Raw genomic sequence first — 11,274 nt, 5'->3', positions numbered from 1 at the left:
ATGTAGTTGCAAATGGCAAGATTTCATTCTTTTTGATTGCTGAGTAATATGCCATTGTGTATATATATATATATATATATATATATATATATACACCACCTCTTTATCCATTCATCCATCGACGGACATTTGGGCTCTTTCCATACTTTGGCTATTGTTGATAGTGCTGCTATAAACATGGGGGTGCATGTGTCCCTTCGAAACAGCACACCTGTATCCCTTGGATAAATGCCTAGTAGTGCAATTGCTGGGTTGTAGGGTAGTTCTAGTTTTAGTTTTTTGAGGAACCTCCATACTGTTTTCCAGAGTGGCTGCACCAGCTTGCATTCCCACTAATACAAAACATTTTAAATGTGAAAAGAAAAATTGGGGAGTGAACCTTTCCATTACAATTGTTTTTTTTCTTTATGGAAGGATTTACAACGGGTTGAGTTTCTGTTTAGGCAATGCTGGGAAAAGTTATTCCACTCACTTAATGAACATTTATATAGTGTTTAATCTGCACCACCTCTCACAAATGTTGACTCATTTCTCATAACTATCTTGGTGTGGACAGAGAAATGTTTAACAACTTGCAGGTGACAGGTGGTTTCGCTAAGGGCTCAGTGGCCAGCTGCCACGAGCAGGCTGTTACCCACTAAGCTGGGCAGTCTGGGAGCCCTGTTCCTACATACCCATCTCTGGGCCAGAGGTCATTCCTGTTTGTTCCCCCCTTCCCGCATGGTCTCCAAGAGGTCTGAATCCAACCTGGAGAATTACACTTAAACCCTCTCTACCTAATATTGAATTCGTCAGATTTCTCTAAAACTTCTGGTGAAAAAATAGCAAAGGTGTCAGCTTCAGAGACTGAAATTCCTAGTCCGAAAACAGCCAAGTCACTGTTGCCAGAGAAAGGGAGACCAGCCCTGAGGGTTGTGTGGTAATGGATTTTTGAGTGTGATGTGGCGGTTCATGTGAGGGTGCCACACAGCAGGTACCCGCTCACTGGGGACCATGTGCTGCTTTGTCCCCGGAAAGACCAGAACGAGTGAATTCCGGGAACCTGGCCAACTTGCCCCTCTCCAGCTTGAGACTGATGGCCGGTCCTGTATTCCATAGCTCAAATTTGAACCCCTCATGCATGGAAAAAGAGATTTTCCGGGATTTAGGGAATTCCAACATTTTGGAGACTACAAGGAAGTTCAGCAGGATACAAAAGAAGAAGAAAAAAAAGGTCAGGTTACAGCCCTCTCCTTTCACTGAAATCCACACTGGAATCGACTCTAGACACTGATTCTTACTCCCACCAAGTGGAAAACATAACCGAGGTCATCTAAGTGTGATTTGAGAATATACAAGAGAAACAGTTTGAACATTCTTCTCTGGAATCCGAGACGCTGGCTGTATTTTTGACAGCATCCCTTTCAGGCGTAGGACCTGTGCAAGACGGAATTCAGAGACAGAATATACAGAGATGGAAGGTAGAGAGCCAAGCAAATGTACCCCCTCGCTATCCTTAATTCCCCCAAATCTGATCACTAACGAGACAGAATTCTCCCTCCAAAACTGCCGCGCCACCCCTGTCCGGGGCTCACAGATCCGTCCCCAGCTCCTCTCCCAGCGACCGGGGATCCCTGGGCGCTCACGGTCGCCGCACCCTCCCCCCGCGGTGGCAGCCGCCGCGGGGCGGCCACTCACGCCCCCTTTGCGCATTGGGGCTGACAACGGTCTCTGAGTCGCCGGCACCCGCGGGCGGGTCCCCTTCCACCCCTGGGGCGGGGCCGCGCGAACCTTCCGCACCCGGGAATGACCCGGGGCGCCGGGAATTTCCCTGCCCACCCCCCCCCCACCCCCCCCACTGCGCCCTGCGCCGCGCCGCGCCGAGTCGACAGGGGATAAAAGCGGTTCTCCCGGCTCGGGGAGCCACAGAGTCCGCTCCGCCAGCCCTCCCGCCAGCCGTCCAGCTCCAGCCACCGCCGCCGCGACTCCCCGAGCTGAGCCCCATGGCCCGCACCGCGCCCCGCGCTCCCCGGCTCCTCAGCGCCGCGCTGCTGCTCCTGCTCCTGGTCCCCGCCACCCGGCGCGCCGCAGGTGAGGCCCGGAGCCCGCGGGGGACGGGGTGCGGGTGCGGGTGCGGGTGCGGATGGGGGTGGGGTGCGCTCCCCGGGGCCGCCCGCTCACCCGGCCTGCTCTCCCCGCAGGGGCGCCCGTCGTCACCGAGCTGCGCTGCCAGTGCCTGCAGACCGTGCAGGGCATTCACCCCAAGAACATCCAGAGCGTCAAGGTGACGCAGTCGGGCCCCCACTGCGCCCATACCGAAGTCATGTAAGTGACGCCCCGCGCTGCCGCCGTCCTGGCCGCCCCCCCCCCCCGTCTGCCCCCGTGCCCCCCACCCCGCGGCCCGGCCTCCCGCCAACGGGGACTCTGCCTTGTCTCCGCAGAGCCACTCTCAAGAACGGACACGAAGCCTGTCTCAACCCCGAAGCCCCCATGGTCAAGAGAATCATCGAAAAGATGCTAAGCAAGTGAGTTATGCTTTCTGTGGATGCGTGTCGCTAGAGTCCTTGGTCACGGATCCTGGCAAATGCGTCCGGGAAGTTTGATCAAGGAAACCTAGGTTTCGCTGAAGGACTGAAAAACCGTTTCACACTAAATTTGCTGTTCAGGTTATTCATCCGCTTTGTTGCGGGAACAGTATTTCTAGTGCCCTTTCTCCCCATTCAAACGAATGTGGGTAAACCTGCTTTTATTACAGTTATTGGTGTTGGTCAGTTACATTAAAAAGCTTTCCACCTGTTAAGAAACATAGGCATCCCCCCCCCCCCATTCCTTCTGGGCTTCACGTCTGCAAAGCAAAATCCTTGGTGTTGTGCAACATAGGTTCTAAAGCTTAGAGGTGAAGAGCGGGCACCTTGTAGTGACACTGTACTAGGAGAAAATCTGGATTCTCTCACCTATCAGCCCTGTGACCCAAGGATGATGACGATGACGATGATGATGATGAATCTAAAGCTTCTGTACGCCCAGGAAAAGAGTAAACAGTAGTAACTACCATATGGGGTTGCTATGAGGCTGAAGGGAGGCCCAGGGTGACAGAGAGAAACACGTTGTGGCTGTTCGTAGCCAATAATTGAGCCGAGACCACAGGCTCCACCTACATTCCCAAATGAAAGCATCCAAGAGCTTAGAGGTCTCTACCACACAATGTAGGCAGTAGCCTTTTAGATGCCAGGCTGGGGAAACTAGCTTCAGAAAACTCTGGAACGTCACGGTTGGGACAGGAGAGGGGTGCTGTGCCAGCCAGCTTTCCTGAGCAGTACTAAGGATGACATTTTTCTCATTATCGGGCAGCTCCAACTGACCAGAGGAAGGCGGAAGCAGACTGGTGGCTGCACCTGAATCCAGCCTTGCCCTTACAGGGATCAAAGAGGAAAAAGTGGAATCGTCAGCGCCCAGTGCCACCAGAATTGGGCCTCATACGTTTTGAGCGTCTCTTAGGAGAAGCCTCATTTTTATTTATTTATTTATTTGTTGGTGGGCTGGTTTTCAGAGATTCTCTGCCACTATTTTACATGCAACGTAATTATAGGCTGCGACTGAATCTCTTTGCGGCACTATGCCGTTATTTTTCTTGTTTATTTTATGTTAAACCCAGCTTAGTTCAACCCTGATTTGTATTTACTTTGAAGGTAAAGGTTTGCACATATTCCCAGTCATTAAATTAATACTTCTGAGGAACCCACAGCATACCAGCCACTGTGACAGTGGCTGGGGCATCCAAGTAGAGAGTGAGGTTGTTATCAGGCTGGGGAATGTATGTGCACAACTATTTTTGTAATTGTTTAAAAGAATGGCTGTTATTTATTGAAATGATGTCACAGTATGTGGTCAACATTTCTCATGTTGAAGCTTTAGGAACTACAATGTTCTACATATCCTGTGGACATTTTATGTCTTTCCTGTAAGGCATAATGCCTTATTTATTGTTAAATATGCAGTGTTTCTCTATGTCTTATAACAGAGAGGCTCACATATTTATTGCTATTTTTGAAAAGAACTTGAAAATAAAGTATTTCAAAATAAAAAAAATGTTTGTTTCATTTAGGGGCAAAAAGTCTATCTTTCCTGGATCATCTGATGATTTACAGCAATATTTCTCGACCTTTTTATTTTTTTTTTTCAACGTTTTATTTATTTTTGGGACAGAGAGAGACAGAGCATGAACGGGGGAGGGGCAGAGAGAGAGAGGGAGACACAGAATCAGAAACAGGCTCCAGGCTCTGAGCCATCAGCCCAGAGCCAGATGCGGGGCTCAAACTCCCGGACGGCGAGATCGTGACCTGGCTGAAGTCGGACGCTTAACCGACTGCGCCACCCAGGCGCCCCATCTCGACCTTTTTAAAAATTGTTTTTCCTCCTGGGCATTCAATTTGCTACACAGATAAGTCAAACTATAATTTATGCTTGACTTTATCTGATGATAGCTGTCATTTCATTTACCCAGGAATATGCTTGGGTTTCATTTACCCAGGAATATGCTTTTCCCAAGTATGGGTTTCCCTCTGTCCCTCAGTGTAAGAGTCACTGATATTTATTGCCATTTGTTACAAAGAGCTCCTCTCTACCCTACTACTCAATTTTCTCTCCTCAAAAGCATTTACATTCTTAGAGCAATCTTAACAAGGACTCTTATTTAATTGCTTTTGCTAAATGAGCCTTCAAACAATTATTGACAATTTAATGAAGCTGGCAGGGAAATGGCAGTAAAGTGAATTTTTTCTTCAAACCTCAAATAAGTTGGGTCACCAGTAGAAGCACAAAAAGTGAATGGCTGAGTACTTTGTCTACGAAAAGATCTAATTGACATTTGTGTTCAATTTTCTAACCTTCATTTATAAGTAACTGACACTGGGGTGCCTGGGTGGGTCAGTCGGTTGAGATCCCAACTCTTGATTGCACTCAGGTCATGAACCCAGGGTGGCGGGATGGGGTTTGACCCTGAGCGTGAAGCCTGCTTAAGTGTCTCTCTCTCTCTCTCTCTCTCTCTCTCTCCCTCTCCCTCTCCCTCTCCCTCTCTTTCCCTCTCTCCCCCACTCAGGTGTTCTCTATCTCAATAGAAAAATAAATAAATATATATATATATATCTGCCACTGAGTTTAATGTTACTCCAATTCTTTATATCAATTTATCAAATAGTTTTAAGGTTTGAGTATATTCGTTCCCATCCTTCCTAGTGCAAACTTTATGGAACCTGGTAGATTGTTTAGCCTGAGAAAGCCCTCTGGAAGTTGGTATCCAAGTGCCCCAGGATGACACCAAGCACTTGCTGTTTCCAAGACAAACAAGATTTGTACGTAAAGAGAGGAAAGATGCCTATGATCTGAAACCACACTCCAAACCAGGAAAGGAAGAATGTTCGTGAATGTGTGGGGTGTGCTTGTCTCTGACTCAGGACTCATTCAGGAAATCCTGAGCCCTAGGTAAAAGTCTTCAGCAGAGGCCAGAAGGCAGGGCTGGCAGCCTCCATACCTAAGATCAGATTCTGCCCTGCCCAAGTAGCTGGGTAAATAAGGATTCTGAGTAGCAAGAAACAACCTGTGTGAGCTTTGTTTTCATAAAGTTAAAAATGGTAACCTCTTTGTAACTGCAGTGTTATTAGTTAAGCTGAGATAAGAAGGAAGAAAATTTGTGAATCGTACAGAAGTAAATAAGGTAAAACGTTGCATTGCGAGTAACTTGTTCTGCAAGTGTTCCGCAAAAGGAGCAAACATTAACCTGATAAATGAGCCATGTCTTGAAATACGAGTAGTACGTGATGCCTAATGTCACATGATCACAACTGAGACAATGGTTCCCTCTCTCTCTCTGTCTCACACACACACACACACACACACACACACACTGTGGGATTGTAGGTGATCGTCTTCCATGCTCGGATGCTCGGTCTCAGGCTGCGGTGTTTAGCAGAAATCAGTGATTTTTTTGGAACGTTGGAAGGTGCCCACAACTGTCACTAGTGGGTTTTTTTGTCGCTTGAAAGCACCTATGGACAGTCCTTTGCTTTTCCATATAAGAGTAAGCTTAGGAATGCTCTGCTTCATTCTAGGTCAGGCTGCTTCCAGATAGAGACCCTTTCCTCAGCGGTCGTATCACCAGTCACATTAAATACAGATAGCACAAGAGTTGATTCATAGTGTACTGTAGTCAACACCTGTTAGTGATAGTGAAAATCATCCTACTCAATAACCCTCCTCCCTCTTGTCTCCCTCACACTAGTCACAAGGGTTTTCAAAGGTAAGTGCAGGTTAATTTATTTTTCTTCATATTTTGTATTTTCTTTATTATTTTGTATCATATTACAGTATTGTAATCATTTTTAGATGAATATTTTTGGGTTTGGAATGAATCATCTGCGTTTCCATTATTTCTTATGGGGAAATTTGCTTTGATATACAAGTGCTTTGGATTACACACATGTTTCCAGAACGAATTATGCTCGCAAACCAAAGTTTTACTGTAAATGCAAGCCATTATTGAAGCTCCACAAATGCTAACATTTACTCCCTCACCCCAAGGCAAGGGACATTGGAAACTATTTATAAGAGGGACCCCGAGGGCTCAATAATACCCTCACACCTAAGACCAGTTCTTACATTCAAACGCTGGCTTGAGCCTGCTGTACTGGCCACTGAGCTTTTGTCAGTATGGAACATACAACATAGAAAGGAGAAAGGAGATGTTCTGTTCATATGGTGGTTAAGGACATAGGTTTCAAAGAATTGGGTAAACTTTGGGTAAATTCCAGCTCTATCACTTGTTGACTGTGCGATCTTGGGCATGTTTCTTGACTTCACTCAGCCTCATGTCCCTTGCTTCAGAATGAAGGTAATAAAAGAACACACTTTCTCAAGTTTTTGCAGGGATTAAGCATTATCAGTGGCTCCAGAAATCTGCCATTGGTCCTTAGGCCAATTCTATGGACATCGTTTCAGTGCCTGTCCTCAATCAAGTGGATATGTACTATACTTTTCCCACCAAATCAACCTGAGACTTTGCAAGTACAAGGCAGCCTCCCATTAAGAGTGATATGGCAGGAAATGGGACACAAGGGGTGTAAGGTGGTGGTCATGAGTTTAAGTAGGAAAAGAATACTGGGTGACACATCACAACTTTGAAAGATCATCAGCAGGAAATAACCATGGCAACATTGACTAAAGTTTCTTGAGCAATGTTACCAAAGGAGCTAAACCCAGAAAGGAGTCATTATGTCATTATGAGTCCTTCTTTGTGAATGCAATGGAGATGTCCTCTCAGGATTTCAAGAAGTAACTGGAAGGACATTGGGGAATGGTGGAAGTGGCAAACCTGAAATAGCATAATGGAGACAGTCCAGAATAACAGATGATACCGTTTCTCTTTTCTTCCTGACTACCCACACAAATAATCCTGATGCCCCCGTTCATATTTCCTTTACTTACCAATGAGTTGCACCGTTGCAATGGGCAGCACCTATACTTGGTGACAGCTTCCCAACTCAAGCCCCCTGTCCTGATCCTCTTCCTGAGGGCTGTCTCCATTTGGGTGTGGGGAGGAGAGCATGGCAGAGAGAGTTTGCTCAGCTCAGAGGCAGGATGGCCTGTGATTTAATGCCCTAAGAGGCCACACTCATTCAGGGGCAGGAGTTAGTAGATGAATATTCTATTTTCTAGTCCTTTGGTTGGACAATTCTGGAAAATACACTATATAAATATGAAGGAGTTCCTGTCTACCTTGCTACTCAACTCTATCTCCTCAAAAACATTTACATTCTCATAGCTACCTTAGCAAGGACTCTCACTTCATTGCTTTGCTAAATGACTTATTTATAAATATATTTATTATATATATAAACTTTCCACTTCTCTCCTCATTATGTTCACATTTTCTCTTAAACCCTTGAGCATATTTGTAATAGCTAGTTTAAAATCCTTGTCTATTAATTCATTTTAATTTTTATTAAAAAATTTTTTTAAGTTTATCTATTTTTGAGAGAGACAACATGAGAGGGGGAGGGGCAGAGAGAGAGGGAGAGACAGAATCCCAAGCAGGCTCCATACTGTCACTGCAGAGCCTGATATGGGACTTGAACTCATGAACTGTGAGATCATGACCTGAGCTGAAACCAAGAGTTGGAAGCTTAACTGACTGAGCCACCCAGGTGCCCCAAATCCTTGTCTACTAATTCTATCATTGTGTCATTTTTATTTCTATTGACTGATCTCCACCACCCCCCTCCCATTATGGATCATGCTTTTCTTCCCGGCATGTTTAGTAATTTTTGATTGGATGCAGGAAATTTTGAATCCTATGTTGTTAAGTGTCAAGATTTTGTTTTCTTCCTTTCTGATCTTGGCCTCTGCTATGACGGGCAGTTAAGTTACTAGAGAACCAGCTTGATATTTTTGAGGCTTGTTTTTAAGCTTCATTAGGGGGGTCTACAGAGAGCTCTTTGCCCCAAAGCTTGTTTAGCTGTACTGCTAAGTCATGCCCTTCCTGTGCCTCTGCCGAATGCCCTGAATGCTCACAAGCTCCCTCCACTCTAACAAGTCTGAACTCAAGTATCTCCCCACCCCATGCAGTCTAAGAATTGCTCAGCTTATAGATCTCTGGCCCCTCTCTGCTTGACCCAGTGGAGTTTCATCATATGCATGTGTGATCAGAGCATTGATCAGAGAGAGCATAGCATTGATCAGAGAGATCCAATGGAACCTCAGTATAGATTTCCAGAGCTCTGTTTTCATGCATGCAGCTCTCCTTCCTGCAACCCTACTCCATAACTTGTAGTCACCTCAGTTTCCCTTAATTCAAATCTGTGTCTCCTCAAGTCAGCAAAACCACTGTGCTCTGCTTGGGATCCCCCCAGCCCCACCCCCTGCCAAACCATGGTCCAGAATTGCTCCAGCAAAAAAGCCAGGGTGATCATGAACCTGACCTTCTTTATTTCCTTTTCTCAGGGAGCCTAGTCTTCTGTTGCTTATTTTCTAGTGTCTAAAAGCAGTTGTTCAATGTGTTCTGTTGAGTTTTCTAGTTGTTCATGGCAGGAAGTTAGGACTGTTCCCTTTAATATGGCTGGAAAGTCTTGGTGGCACAATTCTGAGGAACATTTTACAAGATTCCTCAGGGGCTCCATAGCAAGATTAGTCTGTACTTACTTAACAGTGACAGCTCATTTATTACATAGACTGTATTGGTATTTTTCTCTTCCCTACCCTACACTCCCCCATTCCCTCACTTGCTCTTTGTATGGTTCTTTCCAAGGTAAACTACTGCACTCAAGGGATTGTATCAGAATCTGCTTTCAGGGAAACTTGGTCACTTGGATTCCCCAGAAGTTAGATCCCAGTGTTGACTCATGTACAATTATTTTAGTAAGGAGTATAATACCAGAGAATCAGGAGGAAGGAAAATGTGAAGTGGGCAGGTAAAAAGTCAAAACCTAGAAGTTAGGTCCATAAGGCCTTGAAATGGATGTCTGTGTGTGTGTGGGGGGGGTGGGGGGTAGAATCTACCAACCCCACATCCAGCACCTTATCTTCTCCTGCGAAAAGGATAGTATGCCTATTGACATTTTGTCCTCAAAATTAAAATGATAAATATTTTCTCTTTTAAGTGAGAAGTAGTTGGAATTATTTCCTTAGCTCTCAGGGGTTCCCTGAAAAAAAAAAACAACACATAGTTTGAAGAGGAATAAACAAGTCACAAATTAAAACCAGGAACTGGTCTTTTAACAGGCAGGTAAGAGTTTAGTTCAAAACCTTGGAGATCACACAAAAAAATCAGTTCTCTCATTTTATAGATGGGACTGTGGAGGCTCAGAGACCCCCAAGGAATTACCAAATGTCACAGAACCGTCCTATTTCAAAATGAGTTAGGACTCAGCTTTCTGATATTTAGTATAGGACTATTTCATTAACTAGATTATTATTAAATTTATTTAGTTGTGGTTCTAGGGTTGGCTTTCTAAAATTTGTAGAATCAGTATCAGGGCACTAATTAATAACTAAGAGCCCATTCACACCACAAGTTTTTGTAGGGTATTCTAAAGGAAATATGATGATTATTGTGGCCAATTTGAGGTAAAAAAAAAAATGGGGTCAGCTACATTGGGTGATCTGCTGAGTTACTCTCTCAGTTATCTATCACCTCCCCAAAATGTAGTGGCTGAAAGCACCAACCATTTTATCCTGGCTCATGACCCTGTAGGTCATCAGATTGGGCTAAGTGATGCCACAGCTGGACTGGGCTCAGCTGGGTGGTTCTTCTGATGGTCTCTCCTGGGTCACTCATGTGGCTACAGTCATCTGTGGCTTGAGCAGGTCTGCCTTGCTCACTAGTATGGTGCTTGGTGCTGGCTGTTGGCTGGGCTTCGTGTCTCCAGCAGAGGAGCTCTGCCCTGTTCTTATGGTGGCAGCAGCATTTCAAGATTGCAGAAGTGGAAACATTTTTTTCCTATTTATTTATTCAAGTGTAAATTACATAGAATGTTATATTAGTTTCAGGTATACAATATAGTGATTCAACAATTCCATACAATCCTTAGTGCTCATCACAGTAAGTGTACTCTTAATCCCCTTTATGTATTTCACCCTTTCTCCCACCTACCTTCAAGGGTTCTGGAATTTTTGCTCTGAAGTATCCACATCCCTTCTACCACATTCTATGGCCCAAAGCAGTATCAGCATGGAGCTAAGGGGTTTGGGAAGTAGATTTCACTTCTTGAAGTGAGGAGTTCTTAAAAATTTGTGGTTATTTTTAATCTTTCATAATTATTTAGCCTCTCTGGGATATTCAATTCTCCCATCTATAAGACACAAGCATCCCTTGTAAGGTTTCCAGATAATACACAGAAAGTTCATTGAGTTGTGTTGACACAAAGCAGAACTCAATTAGTGGTTGTTACCACCATTAAATTATACTGCAGCTCTGTTAGAGTAGGTAAATATTTTGAAGAAAGAAACATAAGATTACAGTTAAAAATAGGATTTTGTGTATGTGTGTGACTTACATGTGTGCACAGGTCTCAGGCTCGTGTGAAAATTCAACTAATAAAGTAGATTGTCTGTAAAATTTTAGAAGCTGACAATCTGAGCATTTCAAACAACCTAGATCCAACTGTACTTTAATTTTGCTCCAGATCTGGCATGGATTTGGGCAGGTCTAGGACAAGAGACCCATATTTGATAAGGAAGATCTCCAGATCTTTTATCACTATGTCTTCAGCAAACTCCTTAACAACCATGATGTCCAAAGCCTGT

The 11,274-nt window shown here is 44.7% G+C and overlaps 1 protein-coding gene across 1 annotated transcript; it reads left to right on the top strand.

The window, feature by feature from the left end:
• The first annotated feature begins 1,859 nt into the window (after positions 1–1,859).
• LOC122478800 (growth-regulated protein homolog gamma-like) lies at positions 1,860–3,580 on the top strand. Its single transcript, XM_043572482.1, has 4 exons — positions 1,860–2,070; positions 2,181–2,304; positions 2,421–2,504; positions 3,331–3,580. The coding sequence occupies exons 1-4, from the start codon at positions 1,983–1,985 to the stop codon at positions 3,338–3,340; spliced, it is 306 nt and encodes a 101-aa protein (XP_043428417.1). The 5' UTR covers positions 1,860–1,982; the 3' UTR covers positions 3,341–3,580.
• The last annotated feature ends 7,694 nt before the right edge of the window (positions 3,581–11,274 follow it).

The sequence above is a fragment of the Prionailurus bengalensis genome, chromosome B1 (genome assembly GCF_016509475.1).
Source record: "Prionailurus bengalensis isolate Pbe53 chromosome B1, Fcat_Pben_1.1_paternal_pri, whole genome shotgun sequence".
Taxonomy (NCBI): Eukaryota; Metazoa; Chordata; class Mammalia; order Carnivora; family Felidae; genus Prionailurus; species Prionailurus bengalensis.
Note: the sequence above shows the minus strand (reverse complement) of the source record. Positions and strands in the feature narration are given on the sequence as shown.